This window comes from Platalea leucorodia (genome assembly GCF_965183815.1).
Source record: "Platalea leucorodia genome assembly, chromosome: 2".
NCBI lineage: Eukaryota > Metazoa > Chordata > Aves > Pelecaniformes > Threskiornithidae > Platalea > Platalea leucorodia.
In genome coordinates this window covers 116,307,585-116,319,742 of record NC_138824.1, presented here as the reverse complement: position 1 = coordinate 116,319,742, position 12,158 = coordinate 116,307,585, and the positions used below count along the sequence as shown (strand labels likewise).

Sequence of the window (12,158 nt, the reverse complement as noted above, 5' to 3'; positions counted from 1 at the left end):
GACCATAGGATAATTCAGGTTGAAGGGACCCCAGGATGCCATCTAGCCCAACCTCCTGCTTAAAGCAGGCTCAGCTATAAGGTCAGGCCAGGTTACCCAGGGCTTGCCCAGTGAAACTTTGAGTAACGAGTTGCTAAAGGAATAAAAGCTAATTAAAGCTTTATGAAGCATGTCACAAGCAGGAAGGCTCATGGAGAGTGGGAAAGGGGAGGCAAGGGGAAGACTGATGACAATCCGTATACAAAAGGAGCAGAAAGACAACACTAAGGCAGGAAAACTTTTCTCCTTGCATGAGCAAGGATCACAAAGGGGATCTGGCAGGTAGGTTTTCATCCAAAACCGATTGTTTGTGTCGTAAGCCTGAGAAACTGTTCAGACTGCTGTGACACTGGAAGAGGAATTTTTTTTTTCTTTTTTTTTTTTTTTTTTAGCCAATGACATGAAGTGTAGCTAATACGAGAGTCACTGGAATTCTTCCAGTTTGTGAATATCAAACTGCTCAAGCCTAATTGCGACACAGATGCAACTGCTCCGTCGAGGTCAACCGTAGGCTCTGACTGTTGAAAACTAGTGGGATATACCAGGGAAAGGATTACTTGGCGAATACCCTATGCCCTTGCCTTTTTTTTCCTGAGCGCTTGCTGGGGGCTTCTGTCAGAGATGAGCTCAGAGAGAAGTGAAAGTTATCATGGTGTTGCGTCGTGGAATTGCCGTCATACTGCTGCGTTTGTCAGGCACCAGTGCCTGAAGGCTCCTGCTGTGTTAAAGGCTTACTGGCTTTACAGACACGTGCTTTCGTCTCGTTGATTTGAATATGGCATTATCTTAAAACACAAACTTCAGAATCTGTAGCAGGAACAGTTTTGTTTGTATAATGCCTAAAGAGTGGTTCAAACTTTGACTTGGGATTTTATGGGCAAATGATAAAACACCAGTAGCTCATGCTGTCTTCTATAGCAAAGGGAAAGTGGAGCATGGGGGGAGAATATATGGAGAGTAGGATTGATGATATTGAAGGGAAAAAAGAAAGATTTGCGTAGTTTCTTTGCCGGGACTTAATACCCATGTATATCTTCAAATAAGCACAATGTAAATGTTCTCCAGGGCTTTTTTTATGCAAGACCCTATTTATGGTTAAAGGTATGGAAGGACCCTTTCATATTAAAACTTCCTGTTCTTTTGATTTACCAAAAGTTAAGTAAGGAAAGGAAGATTAAAGAGGAAGTAAAGTCTAAATAGATTTCTGTTTCTGGAAACAGAGACTACAAAACAGCTTTTCATGCAGAGCATGAATTATGCTTACAAATAAGAAGCACAGTCTTTACAAGCGTTATGTCTCAGAGCTGCTAGCAGAAGAATTTCACATGTAGAGATTTAGCCATATTTGAAGTCTCAGTTCCTAACAGAAAAAAAAAAACAGTAGTTCCTGAATACAAATGAGTTTACAAAAAACCAACCAAACCACAACAACAACAAAAACAACAAAAAACCATAATACTAAACTGTTGACAAGTTTTGAATGTAATATTTTCTTTTATAGTTAATGGATTTAGCTGTTAATGTCATCGATATTGTAGTAATTAATATAAATCAATATAAATGTTTATAGCCTATAATGGTTATAGCTGCAGAGAAAATAGTAAGATTTGTGTCCACATCCTGCACTGAGATACTCTTTTAAGTCTGACAAATTTGTGTGAATGATACTAATCACAGAACAAGGGAGAAATGCTCTCCCTCACTTAAAGTTGAATCAAAGACTGGTATTGAAGAATGCTGAGGTATTAATCAAAGTGAAGGAAGAAACTATGATAGTAGAACTTTGGAGTTCACTATGGTGAATCATTCATGTATTATCCAGTTTTGGAAATTAATTTTTTTCTTGTTTCTGTTTTGTATTTCCTTATGCAAAGTACGTAGTTCCTATGCAATGAAGCTAATTGTTCAAGAGATTCGTCCCAGGTTTGCATGTTACTTGCATAGTTTGCCTAGTACTGAAGATACCAGCCAGCACTGTGGTAAATCTGTAAGCTGCACTGTTGTTGTCTTCATTTCCAAGGGTGGGTTTGGGTAGAGTTGACTTCTAAAGTAGCAAGTCCCTGAATACTACAGGGGTGACTACATCCTTTTGTGACGCATCAGCTATTGATTAGTGCAGCAGGTGGGGAAGCAGGTGGGATTTGTCACAGGTGGGATGAAAAAAGGGTAGAGTTTGACTTAGTCCACTTTTGAAAGTTTACTTAAAAGTTTAATGTGGTTGTTTAAGTGTCTTGCCTGTATGAAGAAAATAGAGGTTGTATGGATTTCTCAGGGACAGATTAGTGCCATTCAATTTCTGTCCTCACATAAACAATTCCATTTTCAACACATACATCTGATCACTTAATATTAAGCAATCGCATCTACTCTTTGCATGAAAAAGGTGAAAAAATATTGCTTGAAGATTAAAGACCACTGCTCCAGTATCAGTAAGTATAACTTGCAAGTTTTTAAGAAATTGCTGTTCACCAAGGATTAAGCTGTGTTCATTAAAACACTTTTTTCACCATTAATGTGATCCTAGATGGGCTATTAACAAATAAGCCTACTTGCTCATTTTAGGTTACTTGAAACAGCTGTCTTCATCTTCAAGTTGAAGTAGGGTTAGTGGCCTAATGAAAATAGTAGCTCTCTGCTTAGACTGTAGTTGTTAGCCAACTTGAAACATTTACTCTTATCCAAAGATATTGTTGACACAACTAAAATTTGCATAGAGCTTTTTGTTCATGTTCTCCTTTCCCACTCCTGTTGAGCAGAATAGATTTCATCTAAGAAAAGCTGGGATAACTTGATTCTGTTTTAATAAACTGGGTTGAAACAGAGATTGAAATTACAAGGATTGTACTATAAAGATAAAATAGGCAGCAATAGCATATGGTACCCACTACAAAGGGTGAGGATGGCGAGGAGGTGCTCCCCAGAAAATTTTAGTCTAGGTAAAAAGCATTTGCAGATTGTGAAGGTGAAAACATGGTTACATGTGGTATCTGTGAAGCCTACCAGTGAAGCTGCATCATCTTTTTGGGCAGGTAATCTTGGCAGAAGTAGCATGGGCTTGAGCAGCGGTTTTATGGATCTGTAAGAGAAGCTGACACCAAGGAAATTCAAGGGCACAAATCGGTGAGGAACAGAGCTTGTCTTGCCCCTGGGGGTAGATGCTCAGCTGAGTTGAGGGAAGAAATGAACAGGTGGTTTAAATGAGGTGGAGCCCTGCTTTATTACTAATTATTTTCAGCTAGCTGATAGGCAGTTCAGAAGGTCATGGGTGCAGGGGTAGTGGTTTGTAGGACTTTGGCTATGTGGAAAACTGTGCCATTTGAACGTGGTAGACTATGGAGTCGTGTGAGACTACAAATAGATTTAGAAATAGAGCTGGGCAGTTAATTGCCTGTGAAGTTGAAGGAAAGCTGGCCAAAGGGTGCAATGTGGGGTTGCTAAGGACAGCAGGTAAGATTAATCTCTGGCACGTGAGTTGAGTTTGTTTTATCTAAATTCTGTTCTGGATTCTCCTGGTTTTTACAAGTGCAGGTTACCCTATGTTTAAGGCTATAATATGTTCGTGTTTTGCTATGGTGTTCCTGTGTATATTTGCAAGCTGAAAACTGTTCATCTCACAAGCGCATATAGATTTGTTTGTGAAGCTGTGCTTTTTGATCAGATTAGTCTGAAGTTTGAAAAATTGTTCCTTGCTTCTTCCTCAGCTTTCTTCTGCCAGTTGAAGCAATTGTTCCCCATCTGTCCTTCTGTACATTACTTCCACAGCAGCTGCTTTGTGAATCTTCTAGCCTATGTAGTCCTTTTGGCTTTTTGTAGAATAGGGACCTTTTTAGTACAAAAAGAGAAGAAAGCACAGGGCTTTGATCTTAAAATGAACGTTTAAACAACAGGTCTCCTGAAAGGAATGTAATGCATAGGAGCAAACTAAAATTAAGGAATTTGGGAATGTGGGAAAATGACAGGAAACATTTTCTTTATGTGCTTCTTGTATTTATCTTAGGTTTGTCAAAATGAAGAGAAGAACCATTCCACGGAGGAACTTAGCAAGTCTGAAATCCAGGAGGAGCTGAAAAAGGCTAATAGCCTTCCTAGTTTGACTCCTGGAATCAAAACAACGGATAAAGACAAGCAACCCCGAGAAGGCTTTTTTCATTTTCTTGGAAGCTTATTTAATATTGCAACAAAATCTTCTTTGGTAGAATCTAAACCCTCTACCTTCCAAGATGAACCCAACAGATGTGAAAAGGATTTACAGAACACAAATACCCTTCCGGAGGACATGCAGCGAAAGCGTCCAAAAACTGAAGAGCCTATGTGTTCTACAGCTAGAATAAAAGAGGATTCTGTAAAAGATGATGCCATCTCAAATAATATTGGGAAAGATATTTCACAGGATCTACAAGGAAGCTGGAAACGATCTGCAGATGCACAAAAGTAAGTTTTATAATTTAGTATTAAATATGTTAATGTTTGTGCATGTGTGTGTGCACACAGAACTACCTTGACTAAGTTCTGCTGGCTGTATGACAAATGACATTCATTTCTAAGGATGGTTGGAGTTTCCCTGACTTCTTGCAAAACTCTAGTAGCAACTACCTTAAATAAATGAGGAGTCGACTGCAACAAAATATAACTTTAAAGAAGGTTTTCTAGAAGTCTCCTGACTATGGGTAGATTCAGTGTAGGTCCATCTAAGTGGTAAGAGAGGTTAAAGATGTGGCATTTAGAAATACGTGCAGTATTATACATTTACTTAAAAAAAAAAAAAAAGTGTAAAGAGCTTATTTCCATTCATATTGTGGGCTAAATAAAGGTTTGAATGTTTGTCCTTTTTATATCTCACTAGTTCAGTGGTTTTACTTCTGCAAGTAAGGTTTCCTCGTTTTCAAATTATCTTTCCTGGTTTATTTGACTTGGTGATTTTTGCTTATGTGTTTTGTTTCCCCTTGTTCTTTGGGGTTTTCCTGTAATGTAAAGAAGGTTATATAAAATATTCAATTAGCCTAAATATGTAACATCCTTAACAATCCTGTAAGATTTCCAAAAAAATGGCGCCAAGGGCACCAATGTGTGTTTGAGAGTAGAAAAGCAAAAACATTGGCTGTGGTCCACACCATATGTTCCAAAATCTTTCTGACCATGGCATAAACATAAGTAACAGTATTCCAAAACCATTTGTAGCTGTTGCGTTGAATATTTGACTATATGTGGGCCAGTACAGCATAGGTTTGGAGTTAGGTGTGTATGTATGCGTGTGGTACCTGTCCAGTTTTTGATAGGTGTGTAGAATATGGACTTGTCCACAGGCAATGAATCTGTAAATAATATTTACTCAGGTTTTCAATACTGCCCAGGATATTTATTTCAAATTTAAACCGGAAGTAATGATTTGGGGTAACCAGTAATTATATCTCTGTCCTCCTGCTTGTATTGCAGAATGGGAGGATGTACTGAGAAGAAATACATTTTTTTTTTTTTTTTTTTTTTTTTAAATTTTAAAACTAATTTGAGTTGCACTCAGTATATTTATCTGTGGCCTGTGAAGTGTTTCACTTCCATATAGGAGGTCAGAGATTCCCAAAGTAGCTGCTTAATGAATTTCGCTTCCATATTGAGGATGTCTCCAGCACTCCGTCCTTATTTATTATTGTTCAGTAGACTAATGATTTGACGTGTCTGTCATTCACCTTTATATTATAAATGTAATGGCTGATCAGGATATTAATAGAATCATAGAATGATTTGGATTGGAAGGAATCTTAAAAGTCATCTACTTCCCTATAAAGATCATCTAACTCTGTCATAGAAGGCCACCAAATTTGTCAGGCATGATTTGCCCTTAGTGAAGCCATGTTGGCTGTCACGAATCACCTCCTTATTTTCCATGTGCCTTAGCATAGTTTCCAAGAGGATCTGCTCCATGATCTTGCCGGGCGCAGAGGTGAGACTAACTGGCCTGTAGTTCCCTGCGTCTCCCTTTTTTTCTCTTTTTAAAAATGGGGGTTATGTTTCCCCTTTTCCAGTCAGTGGGAACTTCACCAGACTGCCACAACTTCTCAAATATGATGGATAGTGGCTTAGCAACTTCGTCCTCCAGTTCCCTCAGGACCCACGGATGGATCTCATCAAGTCCCATGGACTTGTGCACCTTCAGGTTCCTTAGATGGTCTCGAACCTGATCTTCTCCTACAGTGGATGGTTCTTCATTCTCCCAGTCACTGCCTTTGCCTTCCGCGACTTGGGCGATGTGGCTTGAGCACTTGCCAGTGAAGACTGAGGCAAAAAAGTTATTGAGTACCTCAGCCTTCTCCATATCCTGGGTAACCAGGTCTCCCGTTTCCTGCCCAAGAGGGCCCACGTTTTCCCCAGTCTTCCTTTTGTCACCGACGTACCTATAGAAGCTTTTCTTGTTGCCCTTGACATCCCTGGCCAGATTTAATTCTATCAGGGCTTTAGCTTTCCTAACCTGATCCCTGGCTGCTCAGACAATTTCTCTGTATTCCTCCCAGGCTGCCTGTCCTTGCTTCCACCCTCTGTAGGCTTCCTTCTTGTGTTTGAGTTTGTCCAGGAACTCCTTGTTCATCCGTGCAGGCCTCCTGGTGCTTTTGCCTGACTTACTCTTAGTTGGCATGCATCACTCCTGAGCTTGGAGGAGGTGATCCTTGAACATTAACCAGCTTTCTTGGGCCCCTATTCCCTCCAGGGCTTTATCGCATGGTATTCTACCAAGCAGATCCCTGAAGAGGCCAAAGTCTGCTCTCCTGAAGTCCAGGGCAGTGACCTTGCTGTGTGCCATCCTCAGTGCCCTAAGGATCTTGAGCTCCACCATTTCATGGTCACTGCCGCCAAGGTTGCCCTTGAGCTTCACATTCCCCACGAGTCCCTCCTTGTTGGTGAGAACAAGGTCCAACATAGCACCTGTCCTCGTTGGCTCCTCTATCACTTGGAGAAGGAAGTTGCCATCAACGCATTCCAGGAACCTCCCGGATTGCTTATGCCCTGCTGTGTTGTCCCTCCAACAGATATCAGGGTGGTTGAAGTCCCCTGTGAGGACCAGGGCTTGTGAACATGAGGCTGCTCCTGTCTGTCTTTAGAGGGCCTCATCTGCTCGGTCTTCCTGGTCAGGTGGCCTGTAGCAGACCCCCACTATAATGTCACCTGTCCCTGCCCTCCCTTTAATCCTGACCCATAAGCTCTCGGTTGGCTCCTCATCATCAGGATGTGATACCTATTCAGGTGAATTTAAGACTGTATTTCCACCACCAGAATCCGGTACTGTTTGTAACTAATAATAATAATGTTTATGTTCTCATGAGTGCTCTGGTTTGGTCTGTGATGTGGTCGATTGGTTTTTCTTACAGATTCTTATCATAGTACACATCTGACTGATGCGTTTTCCAAACTGCATGTTGCAGCCCAGCACCACCACTTCATTGACTGATATAGAAGAAAATTTCCCCTCCCCTTAGTTGTTATCTGGAGAGGCCTAGGAGCATTATGTTATTCAGTCTAGTTCCTGAACAAACTGTGTATTTCTTAAAACCTGTTGGACAGGCTGGCTTGCTGCTATTTGCCATTTCTGCAGTACACTCTGGAAACCAGCAGGTAAGTTGCATGCCATTGTGCCAGGGGCTATGCAGAGATACAAGAAAAGTCACTCCTTGCCTCAAAGATAGTTTAGTCAAAAAAGACAGCAGTGGACATGAATAGATCTTTTTCACTTTTTACTTTGTTCCATGTAGTTTCTTCCATATTGTATCTCAGCATACTTTCTGCTGTACTTTCTTCAATTTTAGCTCTTTCTCTCACTCTCTCCACCCACCACTACTGATTGTATTATTCAGTTTGCAGTAGTAGTCTGTCCTCTATGCAGGTTTTTCTTCTTACTCTCTTCCCCAACAAATTCAGTCCTCTTACATGCTGTACTCTGTAACTTACCTTGAATCTCTCCTGTGTATTCAGACAAATATGAATCTTGGAGATTCAACGGAAGGCCCAATACATGGTGAAGTAAACATGGCAATCGGAGCCTGCAATAAGTGGATGAGAGGCAGCCATGGTCAGCCCTTACAAAGTCAGTCTTTCTCTTTTTTTTTTTTTTTTTTTTTTTTCCCTCCCTCCCTCCAGTCCCCTGGCTGATGCAATAAGGAGCTGGTGCACATCTTTCCTTCCAGGTAGAAACCTCTGACTTTTGCTGGCTTTTCACTTTCCCATTTTATTGATGCCTACAGGGCTGTGAATAGGAGTGGTGGAAGTGACAGACTGTCTTGGGATTTTTTTGCTGCTCTGCTCATTTTATACTGCTGCGTTTGAGTAGATCTTGAGCAGTAAACTGATAAGGTGCTGGGCAGTCTGTATGCACAATTTAGAGAGTCAGATGGTCTCAGTCTTAATTTGCTTCTTGTGAACAATGTGGATTAGTTAAGTATGGCATTAATAAAAGCTTACAGAATTCAGAAGGTGTAGGTATTAACTCACTGAAGTGGCCTCCTTGCTCTGTGCAAGTATTTTTGAGTTATCTTCGTTCTCTTGAAATCAAAGTTGCAGTTGGCATATTGAGTTGACCGTATTTTGACATTGTCCTATATTGTTAGATAACCTATGCAAATCAGTGTAGATTTTTCTCAGTATAGTTTACCTGTCTTATGGTCAGTCAAGCATATAAAAATGCATGTTGCTAGTTTGGAGGTAGGGGTAAGTTGGTCTATATACAGAATGAGGTTTTTCCATGGAAAATTACTTTTTTAAAGGGAAGAAAATTTGTGGGGGTTTTGTTGCAGCTGTTGTAAAATTGGGCAAACATGAAACCAGTCGTTTTCCATTTAAACTCATTCTCAAAAGTACAGTGTACGTTCTGCCCCTTCTGGCTCAGGATACAAACAAGTTAGACAATCTCTGTGTAACTTTTGTGTATGTTTTTCTCTGCGTGACTAGACAATGTGAACTGTGTTTCTGAAGCAATTAGTGAAGAGAAATTGAAATGACAGTGCAGAAGCAGAGGTTTGCACTGTTCATCTTTTTAAAAGTTTGAATCAAGGATACCTCTTTTTTTTCAGTTATGGAAGTGATTATGCTGGGTTTGTTCTCTTTTCGTGTATAAAAGTTTAAAGGACGTAGAGAAGTTGTTTTCTCTTCAGTACTAGCTCGCTTCTTTACTAAATATTAACTAACTGGTATTCATTTAGCATAGTTAAACTGTAAAAATGCTCCTGATTGCTGACGATTGGCTAGATAGTTTTGTAGAAAGTACGAAGAAGTAGTTGGAAGTGGGTGCCAAAAGCACATGGGGGGGGGGGGGGGGGGGGGGGAGGAAAGATGTAGCACAAAGGAAGAGGAAGGTCCATGGATACCATGAAGGGACGGTGTCAACGTGGTCGTTTGCTAATCTGTTGAAGGTTCTGTCCCAAAAGACAGATGAGATACGCTAGTGATCCATATAAATTCAAAGATACTATTGATTCCATTGACTATTATGTTAAACTGTAATTTTAGCATTTAATATAGAAGAAAATTGAAACTGAGGGCTTTACAAATCCTTAAGACCACTGCATTATTAATCTTACAACTGTTTCTTTTGTCATGTGGAACACTTAAATGAATTTGTTAATTCTAAGCTACTGTTAAATATTAAATTAGAGGTTATCTGTGGTTAGGGAGGAGGTTGTAATGATAAGTGAAAGAGGGACAGTTGTTAGGTTGCATAATCCCCATTAGAGTTGTTTAAAAAAAAAAAAAGAAACCAACAAAAACAAACCAAACAATCTTTCAGAACTAAGATACCTACGAAATGGTCTCAGATGCCTCTACCCAGACAACTTCATTAACCTCATATCCTTAAAGCAATATTTTGCAAAATGCAAGAAAATCAGACTGCTCTGACCTGTAGACTGAGGTTAGTTTTGCCCTCAGTGGGAGGCCTGGCACTTGGTAAAGACTCAAGTTTCCAGGCCTTGAGCCAAGGAAAGTGGAATTCATGAGCTCAGCCTGTGGAGTACATGTTTGTAAAGGACAAAACGTGTAGGTCACATTATTACTGCATCACCCTGGCTGGTTGGCTCAGAGGTAATTGTATCTTAAGGGCTTCTGCTCCTTTAATCCAGACAGTGGCAAGTGGTAAAGGAGGAGCACAGAGGACAAAACCATGATAAATTTGACAAAGTCTCTAGACAACAATTACTGTGGACAGTAACATAATAATTGCAGCACTGAAGATGGGTGAGGAGAGTTGGGTTGGCTAAGTCTCCAGTTATTGCATCCCTTAGTCTTCCATTTGTCTGGGGTGGTTGAAGATTTCCTTGCCAGTGAGAACTGAAGCAAGCAATTTCTCAGTGCAGAAAGTCTACGTGAGAGAGATCAAGATTTCATAAAGTAGGTGACAAATATAAAATATGGCCTTGCCCCCATTATTTTTCTTTCCTATAACATAAAATTCTTTCACGTACACATACATTGCCTTTCACTAACAAGCAACGATTTGGCTTCAAAACAGAGGCTGTTTCTGTAAGGCTCCTGAGAATGGGCTTCCTGCAGCACATAACCTTCCATCTTCTCAAGAGTACCAGTCATGGTAATAGGCAGTAATCTTTACAGGTGACTGAGAACACAACTCTGACAATTTATTTTCCTTCCCCCCCTGCCCCCCCAGGAAAAAAAAAAAAAAAAAAAAAAAGCAATGACCCAAATCTGTTCTGTTGACTGCTTGCCATTTGCCTATCTTCTAGTAGATTTTTTTATTTCTGTAACACCCAGTAACAATAAGTGGATGTTGCGTATAGTGATGTGCAAAACAATAGCACTTGTGAAACTGCACGGCACATTCTGGAGTTCAGCAAGAAGCCTTGTTGCATTGCTGAACATGGTTGATGAGATGAAAATCAAAGTTATACCCATGCTAAATGTTTTGATTATAAAATCCTGACCACTGGTTAAGATTCTAATACCCCAGTTCAACAAAATATTTAAGATCCTGACTTCTCCCTTCTGTTATGAACCTTGTGGACTTGGAAGCAAGAAAGAACTCCCAACTCCGCAACTGCAAGGATTTTCTAACTGTAGGTAGAAGAGGAGAGGGGCTGATTTCAAAAGTGAATGCTCAAAACAGTATGCTTTTACACTTCGCACCCTACCAGGAACCAAGTCCTTGTAATAGTTCAGTGAGAGCATTGCAAGCTGTTTCATTCAGAAAGGGAGGTGGCCTTGAGGAGGGACAAATTTCAGACCGTTTGCAGTTCTACTGTGTTACACATTGTTGGGTTTTGTGAGGGGTTGGGTTTGGTTTTGTTTTTATTTTTTTTTTTAATTTTAAAGTCTAGCAAACCTGTTACTATACATCTAATTGCATAGTATTTCCCATCTTCATACTGTCAAAAATCCTGTCCTTTTATTTTGCTCTGTTAGAAATACATCTGCTAAAATCCTTCAGGTCTACATAATTCTGGTTAGCATGTCTGTTTCAGAGCTTGTCATTCACCTTTGTGTTACTGGTCGGATGCAGGCTTGTGGCGATACAGAAACATAGCCCTGAATTTGTCTGATGGATTGTGTATTGTAGTTTTGATTCAATCAGTAGCAGCAGCATTCATCTTTCGCTATAGATGCCTTTGGCAGACAATCAAGAGTAGATGAACAGAAATTAAATCACTTAATTCCAAATGATGGTCTCGCCAAGTGATTCCTGAGGAATAATGTAGAAGAGTGGGGAAGCTCCTGCTGCTGCATTTGTTGAAATCAAATCTGTCGTGTGGTCAGAGCCATGTCCTTCTCTGTAGTTGCCTACCCAGGACCTATTTTACATACAAGACCTGAACATTTAAAACCGTAAGTGTACACACAGCATGGCAGCGTCCATCTATCTTTGAAAGCACCTGGGGGTGATGACAGTAAGAGGAAAACAAGAGCACTGTGTTGATTAATTCTATTATAATAATACCTGCATAAAGATTCCCATTGCACAGACAAATACATATAGTTATGTAGTTATATACAGCCTTTCAGGGACAGGAGAGGCAGCTGCTTCCCTTTGTAGTAAGAGGTTGCCTTGGTGGTGGCTCAGGGGAACACCAGGACAACTGTGGACCCCAGGTGGTCCTGCCAGCACGTGCCCTGCATGCCTGCAGGTACTG

The 12,158-nt window shown here is 40.3% G+C and overlaps 1 protein-coding gene across 6 annotated transcripts in view; it reads left to right on the top strand.

Moving 5' to 3' along the window:
- The window catches only part of CRYBG3 (crystallin beta-gamma domain containing 3), a 95,331-nt gene that overhangs the window by 23,633 nt on the left and 59,540 nt on the right, over window positions 1-12,158 (top strand). For all 6 annotated transcript variants that reach the window (XR_014230895.1, XR_014230896.1, XR_014230897.1 and 3 more), the window contains exon 3: window positions 4,037-4,470. Coding sequence is in view for 2 of the 6 variants with exons in the window: in XM_082338024.1 (XP_082194150.1) it covers window positions 4,037-4,470 (434 nt within the window). In the remaining 4 variants the exon portion in view is untranslated. The remainder of the gene's footprint in view (window positions 1-4,036; window positions 4,471-12,158) is intronic.